The following is a 17546-nucleotide window of genomic DNA, read 5'->3' as shown; positions in this document are numbered from 1 at the left end:
GCTAGCAGTAAGTAGCAGTGTTTTGTATATTGTGTTAATAATAATAAGTGTCTAGCTAGCAGTAAGTAGCAGTGTTTTGTATATTGTGTTAATAATAATAAGTGTCTAGCTAGCAGTAAGTAGCAGTGTTTTGTATATTGTGTTAATAATAATAAGTGTCTAGCTAGCAGTAAGTAGCAGTGTTTTGTATATTGTGTTAATAATAATAAGTGTCTAGCTAGCAGTAAGTAGCAGTGTTTTGTATATTGTGTTAATAATAATAAGTGTCTAGCTAGCAGTAAGTAGCAGTGTATATTGTGTTAATAATAATAAGTGTCTAGCTAGCAGTAAGTAGCAGTGTTTTGTATATTGTGTTAATAATAATAAGTGTCTAGCTAGCAGTAAGTAGCAGTGTATATTGTGTTAATAATAATAAGTGTCTAGCTAGCAGTAAGTAGCAGTGTTTTGATTGACATCAGCAACTGAATGTACCTGTCACAGTCCTAAATACAGTGTCCTTAAAAAAGCATTAACCCATTACTAACTAAATTCTGACTAATCCTATCTAAGTTAAAGGGACATGAAACCCAAAGTTTTTCTTTCATGAGTTAGAAAGAGCATGCAATTTTAAACAACTTTCTAATTTACTTCTATTATCTAATTTGCTGCACTTTTTTATATTCCTTGCTGGAGAGCATATCTAGATAGGATCAGTAGCATCTGATTGGTGGCTGCACACAGATGCCTCGTATGATTGGCTCACCCATGTGCATTGCTATTTCTTCATCAAACGATATCTAAAGAATTAAGCAAATTAGATAACAGAAGTAAATTGGAATGTTGTTTAAAATTGTTTTTTCTATCTGAATCATGAAAGAAAATGTTTGGGTTTAATGTCCCTTTAATTTAATTTATAACTCTGTATTCCATATTCTATATTTTATAAATACAAATCATTAACTTAAAGAAATAATGATTTGGTGATAGATTTATTATTTTATTTTACATCTAAATGTTTTATCTATGAAGAACATATTAGGCCTCTATTTAACAAAGTCTGGCGGACCTGATCCGACAGTACGGATTAGGACCGCCAGACCTCGCTGAATACGGAGAGCAATACGCTCGCCGTATTCAGCATTGCACCAGCAGCTCACAAGAGCTGCTGGTGCAACGCCGCCCCCTGCAGACTCGCGGCCAATCAGCTGCTAGCAGGGGATGTCAATCAACCCGATCGTATTCGATCGGGTTGATTTCACGCAATCTCTGTCCGCCGCCTCAGAGTAGGCGGACAGGTTATGGAGCAGCGGTCTGGTGTTTCTGGCGAGTCTGAAGGCTTGATAAATGGCCCCCTCTGTCTGAATATTGAAAGCTTAAGTTTGACTTCACTGTCCCTTTAAGGAATATTTGTGCATCATAGTAAAATAAAATGAGATGTTTATGTATTTAGTTTACAAACATATTAGAAATAACAGCAACACTTTCATCACAAAACGAGATTTGGAAATAAATCAGTCCTTGAGCACATTACCGTCATATAGGATCCTTCTACACCACTAGTTTTCAAACCTGTAATCAGACCTCCCCAACAGGTCAGGTTTTCAGGATTACCTTGGGTGAGAGCCAGTAAAATAACCAGCTGATTATTTCACCTGTGCTCTAGTACAGCAAGCTACAAAATCTGGCCTGTTAGGGAGATCTGAGGACAGGTTTCTATACAGATGGCAAGATGTCCTGGCATATGTTATTCGCTGCCTATAAGAAAAATCCTATAAAAGAAAGTCTTCTGCAGATGAGAATTCATACGGCTCAGTAATGCTGACAATAATTGTGCGTGGGAATCTGTAAATCTCCTGCTCAATGTAAAATTAAAACAGAAATTGACTAAAGCCAAAATGTATATGGGGCCTACAGTACTTCTCTTAAAGGGACAGTCAACACCATTATTTTTGTTGTTTTAAAAGATAGATAATCCCTTTATTAACCATTCCCCAGTTTTGCATAACCAACACAGTTATATTAATACACTGTTTACCTCTGTGATTACCTTGTATCTAAACATCTTCTGACAGCCCCCTGATCACATGACATTTTATTTATTATCTACTGACTTTCATTTTAGCCAATTAGTGCAGTGTCTGCCACAAGCCACGGGCGTGATCACAGTATTATCTATATGGCTGACATGAACTAGCTCTCCCCTGTTGTGAAAAGCAAATAAAAAAGCATGTGATAAGAGGCGGCCTTCAAGGGCTTAGAAATTATTATATGAGCCTTCCTAGGTGAAGCTTTCAACCAAGAATACCAAGAGAACAAAGCAAAATTGGTGATAAAAGTAAATTGGAAAGTTATGCCCTATTTGAAACATGAAAGTTTTTTGGGACTTGACTGTCCATTTAAAGAGACATTGAAGTAAATATTAAACTTTCATGATATAAATAGAATGTGCAATTATTATTTTTTTAGCTTTACAATTTAAGGGTCAGATTACGAGTGCGCAAGCGTTACAGGTTTATCGTGGCTGTTTGCTTGTGTTGGAAGGAGTGCTTGTATTGCAAGTGAGCGCAATCGCAATTTACACTAGAATGATATCCGCCACTTCAGAGATCTGGTGAAACAAAAAAGTTTCACAAAACTCATCAAAAATACATTACAGAGTACAGTTACACTCATATTAACACTGTCTAATACAAATGATTTTAAATATTGCTCAAAAAAGTTATAAGGGCTCAAAGATATGAGGTTTCAGGTGTTAGAGGGAAAAAAGGGCAGGCAAAGGACTTTTACATAGAGATACGTACATATATATGTCTAAAGATGGATATGTGTATATATATATGTCTAAATATGAATACAGTATGTGTATGTATATATATATGTGTGTACATATGTATTTATATGTGTGTATATATGTGTTTACAGACATATATACACACATATATATGTCTAAAGATGGATATGTGTATATATATATATATGTCTAAATATGAATACAGTATGTGTATGTATATATATATATATATGTGTGTACATATGTATTTATATGTGTGTATATGTGTTTACAGACATATATACACACATATATATGTCTAAAGATGGATATGTGTATATATATATATATATATATGTCTAAATATGAATACAGTATGTGTATGTATATATATATGTGTGTACATATGTATTTATATGTGTATATATGTGTTTACAGACATATATACACACATATATATGTCTAAAGATGGATATGTGTATATATATATGTCTAAATATGAATACAGTATGTGTATGTATATATATATGTGTGTACATATGTATTTATATGTGTATATATGTGTTTACAGACATATATACACACATATATATGTCTAAAGATGGATATGTGTATATATATATATGTCTAAATATGAATTCAGTATGTGTATGTATGTATATATATATGTGTGTACATATGTATTTATATGTGTATATATGTGTTTACAGACATATATACACACATATATATGTCTAAAGATGCATATGTGTGTGTGTATATATATATATATATATATATGTCTAAATATGAATACAGTATGTGTATGTATATATATATGTGTGTACATATGTATTTATATGTGTATATATGTGTTTACAGACATATATACACACATATATATGTCTAAAGATGGATATGTGTATATATATATATATATATATATATATATATATATATGTCTAAATATGAATACAGTATGTGTATGTATATATATATGTGTGTACATATGTATTTATATGTGTATATATGTGTTTACAGACATATATACACACATATATATGTCTAAAGATGGATATGTGTATATATATATATATATATGTCTAAATATAAATACAGTATGTGTATGTATATATATATATATATATATATATATATATATGTGTGTACATATGTACATATGTATTTATATGTGTATATATGTGTTTACAGACATATATACACACATATATATGTCTAAAGATGGATATGTGTATATATATATATATATGTCTAAATATGAATACAGTATGTGTATGTATATATATATGTGTGTACATATGTATTTATATGTGTATATATGTGTTTACAGACATATATACAGGTGGCCCTCGTTTTACAACGGTTCAATTTACACCGTTTCAGAATAACAACCTTTTTTTCCAGTCATGTGACTGCTATTGAAAAGCATTAAGAAGCAGTACATTTATTAAAATAGCCAGTAGGTGGAGCTATCCGCTTGTGTTGCAGCAAAGCCAAGCAAGCTGAAATTAATCAGTTTAACCAGACCTGAGCTATCGAGCAGATTTCAAAGGAACAAGATCTTCCTGTCTATAAATCAGTCCAGATTGGAATGCATAGAAAGAACTGTTTGCAAAAAAATGCAAGTGAAGTCTGTGTTGTGTGATTATTTTATTAGGTTTATAATGCTGTTTAGCAAATGTTTTTGTTCATATAACTTAGTTTAATTATATATTCTGTGTTGTGTGATTATTTTATTAGGTTTATAATGCTGTTTAGCATTTAAAGTCTTCATTTCAAAACTTTAAAAATAATGTATTAGGTGTTACTTATGACAATTTTGAGAGGGGTCTGTAACCTAACTCCCTCACTTCCCATTGACTTACATTATAAACTGGGTTTCAATTTACAACGGTTTCAATTTACAACCATTCCATCTGGAACCTAACCCCGGCGTAAACTGAGGGCTACCTGTACACACATATATATGTCTAAAGATGGATATGTGTATATATATATATATATATATATATATATAAATATATATATATATATATATATATGTCTAAATATGAATACAGTATGTGTATGTATATATATATATATGTGTGTACATATGTATTTATATGTGTATATATGTGTTTACAGACATATATACACACATATATATGTCTAAAGATGGATATGTGTATATATATATATATATATATATGTCTAAATATGAATACAGTATGTGTATGTATATATATATATGTGTGTACATATGTATTTATATGTGTATATATGTGTTTACAGACATATATACACACACATATATATGTCTGACAAATATGGCATAAAACATACTGTGTATTTACAGTACATATTTCACATTTCAATGTTCTTCACAAAGCAGAACATTTTCTAAGTATTTTTAAATAGATATTCCTTTATATATCTATATATATCTATACCTGAATATAATTATTATGATTGGTGGCTGTGCATATATGTCTTGTGTTATTTTCTCACCCATGTTCATTGTTGTTTCTTCAACGAATGAAGCAAATAAGATAATTAGGGGGCAATTTATTATGGTGCGGATGGACATGATACGAGGTATCATATCATGTCTGCCGCACATCGATAAATGCTGACAGCATCCGCTGTCTGCATTTATCATTGCACCAGCAGTTCTGGTGGCCAATCGGTCGCTAGCAGGGGGTGTCAATTAACCCGATCGGATCCGATCGGGCTGATTGTTGTCCTCCACCTCAGAGGTGGTGGACGAGTTAAGGAGCAACAGTTTTAGGACCGCTGTTTCTTAAATTCCACTTCAGGCGGACCTGAAGCGGAGTGGGTCGGAAGCAGCATCCACTGCTTCATAAATCGACCCCTAAAACTAAATTGGAAAGTTGTTTAAAATTGTATTCTCTCTATCTCAGTGCTTCTCAACTCCAGTCCGCAAGAGCCACTAACAGACCACATTTTCATGATATCTGAACTAGAGCACTGGGGAAATAATTGGTAACCATGGTTACTAACCTGCTCTCACCCATCAGCTGATTATTTCACCTGGGTTCTAGTTCAGATATAATGAAAATCTGGTCTGAGAACTTAAGGACTGGAGTTGAGAAACACTGCTCTATCTGATTCATATAAGAACAAATTGGATTTCATGTCCCTTTAAATGGGGGAAATGTAGTATATGTTTCAGGGGTCTAAGGGTGATCTCCGTATGAAAGCTTTGGTGATTTGGGCCGCATGAATGTTGCATAAACTTAATTGCTGTTATGTCCCGGTATTTCAGTTCATTTTGTAAAGCTGGTGCCCTTCAAACATATTTTCCTCACTTGTACCCATCAGTGCTTCCCTATTTACAAATGTTGCACTACCTGAAATCTAGCTTCTCTTTATCTTAAAGGGACAGTATACAACAATTTTCAGATAACTGCATGTAATAGACATAAAGAAGAATATGCACAGATATTGATCTAAAAATCCAGTATAAAACCTTTTAATAACTGACTTAGATGCTCCAAGTTGAGCACTGTTGATGAGGTTAGGCTGGGACACCCACTGAAAGGGGCTGGGAAAGCAAGAAGAAAATAAGCTGTACAGAATATAATGCTGCAAAACACATTTTTACATTTCTATTAACTTGAGCTCATATTGACCCTACTGGCTTAGAGGGAAATGGAAAATTACACAGCAGTTCTGTGATCGACTGATAGATCCTAATCTGTTTTATTAACACCTTACACATTAAACAAGTCCAGCTCTTCCAGTATTTGGCAAATATATTTAAAGGGCTAATGTATTGTTAAAATTTCATGCTGTAAATCTATCAGTTTAACCCCTCTGCCCCCCCCCCCCTCGCAAAGGAGCAGAGCACTACTGGTCCTGTGCGGAAACTGGCACTTATCCAGCTGTGCCGCTAGAGCTTCTGACTGGATCAGAATCAGTTTCTGTTTGGGATTAGCAGTGCTCTGCGGGTCCTGAGCAGGACTTTAACTATGTAATTATCCCCTTTGTGGAGGTTAAACACATAGCTTTACAGTGCTAGTGTTAAAATTACATGCTCTAACAGATTAGGACATGTGGCTTTAACACTATAATTGCCCTTTAATTAAAGAAAAAGTAGATGCACAATTGACACCATCTACAATAATGATTAGTAGAACTCTATCTAGCTGGTTTATCCTTATTCTCAAACTTTATCTGCATGCATATTGCATGGCCAAATACACAGAGCAGTTGGAATGATAATTTCTTTTGTTTTAAATGATTATGAAGCCTAAAAAAATTATTTTGTGATTCAGACAGAACATACAAATCTAAGTTTCTAATTTACTTCTATTATCAAATTTGCTTTGTTCCCAGAAAATTTGATAATAGAAGTAATTTAGAAAGTTGCTGTAAAATGTGCATGCTCTATCTGAATCCTGAAAGAAAAGTGTTCTGTTTCATATCCCTTTAAATACGTTTTGCTTTTGCAGTCACTTAAGCATGCATTGTTAAATTGCTTTGATACGTACATTATTACTAGCTTCAAAAGACATTCTTGAATATTCTGATACCCTAAGCCTGACTTGACTAAGAAAGTGGCCTTTATATTTAGCACCCAAAGGGTTAATATAGCCTCATGCATTCAATTATTTTGTATTACCTTTCCCCCTTTTTTGTAACTTTATTTTATTTGTGCATGAATCAACCTGTTTTCTAACGACTCGGACAGAGACTCACAGTTGACCATTAACGAAATCATATGTTATTGCAGAGTATTTCAGATTGCTGCAAATTCTTAATCAAATTGGTTTATAGATGACAACTACGGCAGGGTAGAATATAGGATATACCCTTTGTTCTCTGTAAATATGACATTATTCTCTCCTCGCCCTCTGCTGTAGGAGATATACAGAAGATTTCAGCCTGAATCGGTCCTATTCACAGTGAGTTAACGTTTGCATGACTGCATGGAATCTCATGGGCTTATTTATAATGCCAGATTGTACCTGTGGAAGCAACATGGCGTATATACTGGGATGGAAAAGTATCAGTTTAGTTTATCAGAGAGAGAAAACAAAATACTAGTTGGTTACTAGGTCCACTCAGTGTCAAATACAGGAAAACCCAAACCTTTTTACAAGTTCTGGGCTGTTGGACAACTTGAAATTTCCACCCATGTACATATGTCTGTATATATATATTATCTATCTATTTATCTATCTGTCTGTCTGTCTATCTGTCTGTCTATCTGTTTGTCTATTCAATCAATCATCTAGCTATCTGTCTGCCTCTCTGTATGTTTGTCTATCTTTTCAATCAATTATCTATCATCTATCTGTCTGTCTTTCTGTCTGTCTCTCTGTCTGTTTGTCTATCTATCTATTCAATTAATCATCTATCATCTATCTATCTAATCATCTATCTATATATATCTGTCTATCTATCTATCTATCTATCTATCAATCATTTGTTTGTCTGTCTATCTATCTAATCATCTGTCTGATTATCTATTTGTCTATCTATCGATCATTTGTCTGTCTGTCTATCTATCTATCTATCTATCTAATCATCTATCGGTCTAATTATCTATCTATTATCTATCTGTCTGTCTATCTATCTAATCATCTATTTGTCTAATCATCTATCTATCTATCTATCTAGCTATCTGTGTGTCTGTCTGTTGGTCTGTCTATCTAATTATCTATCTGTCTGTCTATCTATCTGTCTGTCTGTCTATCTGCCTCTATCTATCTATCTATCTATCTATCTATCTATCTATCTATCTATCTATCTATCTATCTATCTATCTATCTGTGTGTCTGTCTGTTGGTCTGTCTATCTAATTATCTATCTGTCTGTCTATCTATCTATGTATCTATCTGTCTGTCTGTCTATCCGCCTCTATCTATCTATCTATCTATCTATCTATCTATCTATCTATCTATCTATCTATATGTCTGTCTGTCTATCTAATCATCTATCTATCTTTACCTCTCTGTGTTATTCTATGTAATGTATACAATAGCTCTCACACATGTCACACATATCTTTTTCCATTAGTGAATAGGCTTCTTAGCACAACATATAAATGTGAGACACTACAGAATTTGTTGGGGAACCTACATTATAATTATTTCCTGTGCCTTGTCCAAATGTGTAAATGTGCAATCACCCAGAGGAACCCCAGAGCCTGTTAAAATCTATAGGGCTCTTATCAGTGACTATTTATGGCGCAAAATGAGCAGATTTAAAGAAATGTCAGATTTTATAGTGAAACCTAGTGAGATAGTTTGTGTTTAACAGAATTGTGTATTTGGATCTATACAACAAACATATACACAAACTAGCAAGCACAGATTGCAAACCACACCGGGGGATTTTTTGGGTTGCTCAGAGCTTTTGAATTTGAATTATTTGATACAAATCCCAGTTTACAATTTGCTGTTACAAATATACAAATTTACAAAACTGAAACATGTGGCATTTAGAAACTTGTGGCAGATGCAGCTAGTGAGACATTTTTAGGACTGTGAATGGTTTGAGATAATAGTTTATTTCTTATTTTGTTTGTTGCATGTGCTCTGACGGTGTTGGCAGACTTCATTCACCATAGGCTTCAAGCATCCTAAGTAAATCAGGTTACATTTTTTTGGTTGGGCACCTATGCTAAACCCAATTTTTTTCTTTAATGATTCGGACAGCGCATGCAATTTTAAGCAACTTTCTAATTTATTTCTATTATCAATTTTTCTTTGTTCTCTTGCTATCTTTATTTAAAAAGCAGGAATGTAAAGCTTTGGAGCCAGCCCATTTTAGGTTTAGAACCCTGGACAGCGCTTGCTTATTGGTGACTTACATCTACCCACCAATAAGCAATCATAACCCAGGTTCTAAACAAAAAATGGCCCGACTCTAAGCTTTACATTCCTGCTTTTTAAATTTGTAATTATTAAATTTGCTTTGTTTTCCTGGTATCCTTTGTTGAAAGAGCAGCAATGCACTACTGGGAGCTAGCTGAAGCCAATGACAAGAGGCATATATGTGTAGCCACCAATCAGCTGTTAGCTCCCTGTAGTGGATTGCTTCTGCTGAGGATATATATATATATACATTTGCTTTTAAACCAAAGATACAAATAGAACAAAACAAAACTAGATTATAGAAGTAAATTGGAAAGTGCATGTTCTATCTGAAAAAAATGCATATTTTTTCATTTGTAAAAAAAACAATCTGTCCCTTTAGTGAAAAGGAGACAAAAGAAGAAACAGAGCGCACGCCACTCTAAGGCTAAAACTGTAATTTAATAGTACAAACAAGTGCAAAGATAAAATTGCACGTACAGTGTGTGTAGTATAAAAGCAATGGAAATATTGTGTGTACATCACCACATCCTGCTGAGAGCGTAGGTGGTGGAGAAAGAATGTTCTGTCCTGTCCCTTGTCAAGCTTCAGGCGTGGCCGGATTGCCACTCGGAAGCAAAGGGCTGGAAGCTGTGTCACACCGACCTAACGTCCAAAGGGAATGCAGCGAGGCTGACTGGTAAGTGTCTCTACGCGTTTCGTCGGGTTCCGACCCAACTTTCTCAAGAGTTATTGCAGTCTGAGTTCATTTTCAAACATCCGGGCTATAAAGGCCTCCCGGGCATAAGAATGTCTCTGATAGGTCAAAGAGAGATTGTGACACCCAGCATAAATTCAGTATCAGGTGCCCACCAGTTAGGAACAATGGAGCTGTGAGTATCCTTTAGTGAAAAGCAAATGAACAAATACATAAAAATATGAGATGATTAATTCATGCAGTATAAGCCTTTCTACATATGGGAAAAGCTTCAAAAATTCACCTTTACACCATCTAATAATATTTTAGCCATGTCCTTGTCAGCTGATTGATTCCTGTGTCAGCCAATAAGTATGTCATTTTCACTTTTGTCCTTAATCAGTAAACGTGTACATGCGGAGGTTTTGGTTAACTCCAAATGCGGAAAAAGGCGGTCCTTCGTTCTGTTCGGCTATTTTTCGGAGCCAAATTTATAATTGTGAAACCTCAACACACTAAAAGCTGGATTTTAGTGTGTTGCTGTTTCACAACTATACATTTTGTTGCCTTCTTCCGCATTTAGAGGTATCCAAGACCTCCGAATGCACATGTCTATTAGTCGTCATACCACGAAAAAGAAAAACACCAAGAAAAAAAAAAAGAAAACTTGTAGCGGTAGCATTTGTTATTGCTTTAACTTTATTTAATTTTAAACTGATGTCCAGCTCCACCTCTGCTGCACTGAAGAAGTTCCCCATAGGAAATAGCAGACTGAATGGATTTTCCATAACAAATTCATTCTGAACAATCCCCTTGTTACATAATAATGTAATAGCACTTTTTATTCTCCTGTGCACACATCTGTTTTGCCTTCCCCAGGGATATGATACATTCATTGTAATTATGCCTCAAACTACACAGTAAGACAGTATCTGTAACTGTGACATTTATAAGCAATTACATGTAAATTCAAAATTAAACTTTTATGATTCAGACAGAACATGCAATTTTAAACAACTTTCCAGTTGACTTCTATAACCAAATTTGCATATTTCTCTTGATGTCTTTTGTTGAAAAGCATACTTAGGTAAGCTCAGGAGTAGCAAAGCTTTACTGGGAGCTTGCTGCTGATTGGTGGCTGCAAATTTATACCACATATACCTCTTGCAAATGGCTCTCCTGATCTTCTCAGCTAGCTCCCAGTAGTGCTTTGTTGTTGCACCTTCAACAAAGGATATCAAGAGAATAAAACAAATGTAATAATAGAAGTCAATTGGAAAGTTATTTAAAAATGAATCATGAAACAAAGTGTTCTTTTATTTTTATTGTTTAGCACTTTTTTTAAATCATTTTTGTATTGGAACAATTACACATATTACAGGTAAGACCGTCCTATCAATGATAGAGTCCTGTGACACATATCATTAACACTTTTTCTAACAGATTGCTCTATCAATGGTTTTGTCCATCAAATAAACACAGGTAAGACCGTCCTATCAATGATAGAGTCCTCTGACACATATCATTAACACTTTTTCTAACAGATTGCTCTATCAATGGTTTTGTCCATCAAACAAACACAGGTAAGACCGTCCTATCAATGATAGAGTCCTGTGACACATATCATTAACACTTTTTCTAACAGATTGCTCTATCAATGGTTTTGTCCATTAAATAAACACACAGGTTGTATAGTCCCAAAAAGGGTGTTGTATCTCTGTTGCAAGACATAGGTTGATCCAACTGGACTGTTCTTTTTAGCAGTATATTTGTTCTTAAATATCTTTCCATTTTATTAACATTAACAATTAATATGGGTTATACACAACTATTCAGTCATGAAAGTGACTACAGTACCATGGACACAATATGCATTGTAGGTTCTGATGAACCTTATTAATTAGATCGCAAGGCTGACTATTAAAGGGACAGTCTACACCAGAACTTTTTTGTTTACAAACATAGATAATCCCTTTATTACCCATTCCCCAGTTTTTGCATAATCAACACTCTTATATTAATATACTTTTACCTCTGTGATTACCTTGTATCTAAGCCTCTGCAGACTGTGTCTTTATCTCAGTTCTTTTGACAGACTTGCATTTTAGCCAATCAGTGCTGACTCCTATGTAATTCCACATGCGTGAGCACAGTGTTATCTATATGACACACACGAACTAACGCCCTCTAATGGTGAAAAACTGTTAAATACATTCGGATAAAAGGCGGCCTTTAAGGTCTAAGAAATTAGCATATGAACCTTCTAGGTTTAGCTTTCAACTAAGAATACCAAAAGAACAAAGCAAAATTGGTGATAAAAGTAAATTGAAAAATTGTTTAAAATTACATGCCCTATCTGAATTATGAAAGTTTATTTTGGAATAGAGGACTGTCCATTTAATGCATAGGTCCAGTTGAGAAATGAGCCTGTATGACTTTAATAACAGATGGGGTGAGTAAAAATTAAATAATAATAATTGGGTTAGTAATTATCTAGCCAAAATATGTGTCCACTCTCCTTCCAGAAAAATGTCTGATTCTAAAAAAGGAGTAAGTAGTTCTTTTTTGAACCCCTAACTCAAAAGTTTGTATCAACTGTTTCCACTCTGAGCACTTTTTAAACATGTTTGCAATAACTTTGCCTCCAACAAAACTATTCTTATTGAATGCATGGGCATTCCGCCTGATGATGGATTTAGCAATTTGTATACATCCCTATAAGCAGTGGGTAATCTAGAGGCAGAGACTGATAGCATAGGGTTCTATTACTGTACGCCTGTTAGAGAAAAAGAAACGCATTGGTTATGCTGTGATAGACAGCTATTATAGTTGTCTGTACGTGTTCCCTCTAATGGAAGGTTGTAGGCGTTAAGACCGTATTTAACCACATTGTTTCACTTTTTTTTTGCGCAGCAGAAAGTACTGTGCCCTTTATTATAATTTTCAACCCAGAGGCTATATGTTGTGTGGTTTCTTTAGCAACACAAAGAGAAACCACAGGGAACCAGTGAGTCAGTAAAGATTTACTTTACAGCTAAGCGCAGCTCTGACTCAAACTGTGTGGGAAGTCTTTCCTAGTCTTAATGGGCAGGTGTCAGTCAGCTGATTTTCCTTCCAGGATCTATGTGCGACCGACCTTGGGTTCCCTAACAGTGTGGCACTTTGTCAGCTGAAGTTTATGATAAGATGTGATTATAAAACACAAATAGATTAATATATTACTATTTTATCTTGCCGTTTTTTTTCCATAGGAGAGAGATCTTAAAAGGACATGAAACCTAATTTTTTTTTTTTTTCTGATTGGTGGCTGCACATATATGTATATTGCCATTGGCTTTTAGCTAACGCCCCGTAGTTTAATACTACACTTTCAACAAAGGATACTAAGGGAATGAAACCAATTAGATCATAGCAGAGAATTGGAAAGTTGTTTAAAATTGTATTCTCTATCTGAATCATGAAAGAAATTTTTTGGGTTTCATATCCCTTTAAAGGAACTTGCTTAAATGTAATTTTAATTTGAAATGGCCTTTTTAGTCACCAAATGGAAAATAATATATCAACATTGAAATACACAGTACCCACCATTTTCAGAGCTAAATTACATGAAAAGGGGCAAAATAAATACTGAAAGAATATTGCAAAACGTATAAACTTAAGATTTCATATTAAACTCTGAAGGTGTTTACTCTCCCTTAAAATTGCAACTTAAAACTAAAATAAATATATCAATCTGTAGTTTTCCTTAGGTTTTTTTTTTTCTTTTTTAAATTCGTGCAAGAGACAATAATGCAAACTGAGAACAAGAATGCAAACAAGAATTAAGAACAGTATCGTGGTTCAGGAAGATTTCAGCTCTACAAATAACAATCAAGAAGTTATAGGGGGATATTTATCAAAGCGTCAACTATGTTGCATTCGCGGGCGTCAATACGCTCGTCAAACATCGGCAAACATCGCGGCCGCGGATCTCAATACGATCTCTAGATTTATTAAAAAAACGTCAAAAATAAGCGCCTTAAGTACTGCACGATGAGCATCGATCGGACTGTTGTCTATTCTGGTTTTTCCCAACTTTAGTATTTGGTGCAAAGTGGACAGTCAATTATTATAATTTTTTGATTGTGCATACATATTTCATTATGTATGTGTATATATATATATATATATATATATATATATATATATATATATATATATATATATATATATATATTTTTTTTTTTATTCCTTGATGTATTTATATGTATGTATCTATTTAAATGTAAAAATAAATGATGTATTTATGTATATATCTATGTAAAGATATATATGAATATATATTTATTATTATTTATTTTTTTTTGGTATAAAAAAAATCCTAAATTAAAGGGACACCAATATCATTAAAGAACATCTCAATCAAGATTACAACCCTTTAACTTTTATTAAACGGACACTAAGCACAATTATTAACTTTCTGGATTCAGATAGAACATTCAATTGAAATCAACTTTAAAAATTACTCCTTTTATCAATGTTTATATGTTGTAATGTTATCTTTCTTTGAAAAGAAGGCATCTAAACTAAGGAGACTGACAAATTCAGTTTTACCACCCTGGACAGCACTTGTTTATTGGTGCTGTTCAATCATCAAGTTCAACCCAGGTTGTTCTTCAAAAATGTCCCTGCTTAGCAGCTTACATTCTTTATTTTTAAATAAAGATACAAATAGAATGAAGAAATTTGGATAATAGGATTAAATTTGAAATTTGTTTAAAATTGCATGCTCTATCTGAAGCATGAAGGATACAATTTGGGTTTAGTATCCCTTTAATGTGTTTCATATAGATAACATTAAAGGGACAGTCTAGTCCAAAAAAACTTTCATGATTCAGATAGGGCATGTAATTTTAAACAATTTTCCAATTTACTTTTATCACCAATTTTTCTTAGTTCTCTTGGTATTCTTAGTTGAAAGCTTAACTTAGGAGGTTCACATGCTTATTTCTTAGACCTTGAAGGCCGCCTCTTAAGAATGCATTTTAACAGGTTTTTCACCACTAGAGGGTGTTAGTTCATGTTTTTCATATAGATAACACTGTGCTCGTGCACGTGAAGTTACCTGGGAGCCATCACTGATTGGCTAAACTGCAAGTCTGTCAAAAGAACAAATAAAGGGGCAGTCTGCAGAGGCTTAGATACAAGATAATCACAGAGGTAAAAAATATATAAATATAACTGTGTTGGTTATGCAAAACAAGGGAATGGGTAAACAAGGGATTATCTATCTTTTAAAACAATAACAATTCTGGTGTAGACTGTCCCTTTAAGCTCATGCACATTACCATGAAGTTAACAGTGAGTGGCTAAAATGCAAGTCTGTCTAAATAAATGAAATAAGGGGGCAGTTTGAAAAAACATACGGCTAGATTACAAGTTTTGCGTTATGAGTAAAAAGGCAGCGTTAAGGCTCATAACGCTGCTTTTTCACTACCGCTGCTATTACGAGTCTTGTAGGTACAGCTGTACCGCACACTTTTTTGGCCGTACCACAAATTAACTTACGCAATTTTCATAAAGTCTTTTTTCAATGGGACTTCCATAGCGCCGATATTACAAGCTTTTTTTTGGAGGCCAAAAAGTGAGCGGTACAGCCTATCCCGCAAGATTCGTAACGCATTCTAAAGACAGTAGTTATGAGTTTTACACTACAAATCTGTAGCATAAAACTCATAACGTAAGTGTTAAAAAGTACACTAACACCCATATACCTATTAACCCCTAAACAGAGGCCCTCCCGCATCGCAAACACTAAAATAAAATTATTAACTGCTAATCTGCCGTTCCGGACATCTCCTCCACTAGAATAAACATATTAACCCCTAAACCGCCGCACTCCCGCATCGCAAACACTAGTTAAATATTATGAACCCCTAATCTGCTGTCGCTAACATCGCCGCCACCAACCTACATTTATTAACCCCTAATCTGCCACCCCCAATGTCGCCACCACTATACTAAAGTTATTAACCCCTAAACCGCCACACACCCGCCTAGCAAACACTAGTTAAGTATTATTAACCCCCTAATCTGCCGCCCCTAACATCGCCGCAAACTACATTACAGTTATTAACCCCTAATCTGCAGCCCCACTATACTAAAGTTATTAACCCCTAAACCTAAGGCTAACCCTAACACCCACTAACTTAAATATAATTAAAATAAATCTAAATAAAACCTACTATTAATAACTAAATAATTCCTATTTAAAACTAAATACTTACCTGTAAAATAAACCCTAAACTAGCTACAATATAACTAATAGTTACATTGTATCTAGTTTAGGGTTTATTTTTATTTTACAGTCAAGTTTGTATTTATTTTAACTAGGTAGAATAGTTACTAAATAGTTATTAACTATTTACTAACTACCGAGCTAAAATAAATACAAATTTACCTGTAAAATAAAACCTAAGCTGTCTTACACTAACACCTAACCTTACACTACAATAAAATAAATTACCTAAATTAAATACAATTAACTAAATTAAATACAAATACCTAAATTACAAAAACAAACACTAAATTACACAAACTAAAAAACAAATTACAAGATATTTAAACTAATTACACCTAATCTAATAGCCCTATAAAAATAAAAAAGCCCCCCCAAAATAAAAAACCCTAGCCTAAACTAAACTACCAATACCCCTTAAAAGGGCCTTTTGTGGGGCATTGCCCCCCAAAAAATCAGCTCTTTTACCTGTAAAAAAATACAAAGAACCCCCCCAACAGTAAAACCCACCACCCACACAACCAACCCCCCAAATAAAAACCTAAATAAAAAAACGTAAGCTCCCCATTGCCCTGAAAAGGGCATTTGGATGGGCATTGCCCTTAAAATGGCATTTAGCTCTATTGGTGCCCAAACCCTAACCGAAAAATAAAACCCACCCAATAAACCCTTAAAAAAAACTAACACTAACCCCTGAAGATCCACTTACAGTTTTGAAGAGCCGACATCCATCCTAAACAAAGCCAGAAGAAGTCCTCATCAAAGTGGCAAGAAGTCCTCAATGAAGCCGGGAGAAGTCTTCATCCAAGCCGGGAGAAGTGGTCCTCTAGACCAGCGGTCACCAACAAGTGGTCCGTAGACCACTGGTGATCCACGAGAAGATGTTGGTGGTCCTTGACACCATCAAGCAGGAATTCATCTCTTTTGATGGTGTCACCCCCGTCACACCACAACTCCCTACAGTGCCTGGCTGGACATCAGTGAAAACCGACGGAGGAGGAGTTAAATTACAATCTC

General features: G+C 34.3%; 1 protein-coding gene across 1 annotated transcript in view; it reads left to right on the top strand.

Annotated features, from left to right (window-relative positions):
• KCNT1 (potassium sodium-activated channel subfamily T member 1) overlaps positions 1-17546 on the top strand; it is a 497185-nt gene that overhangs the window by 68230 nt on the left and 411409 nt on the right. Inside the window, exon 2 of the mRNA XM_053696070.1 lies at positions 7618-7659. Coding sequence (XP_053552045.1) covers positions 7618-7659 — 42 coding nt within the window. The remainder of the gene's footprint in view (positions 1-7617; positions 7660-17546) is intronic.

The sequence above is a fragment of the Bombina bombina genome, chromosome 12 (genome assembly GCF_027579735.1).
Source record: "Bombina bombina isolate aBomBom1 chromosome 12, aBomBom1.pri, whole genome shotgun sequence".
Taxonomy (NCBI): Eukaryota; Metazoa; Chordata; class Amphibia; order Anura; family Bombinatoridae; genus Bombina; species Bombina bombina.
The sequence above is the reverse complement of the archived record's forward strand: the minus strand, read 5'-3'. Positions and strand labels throughout refer to the sequence as shown.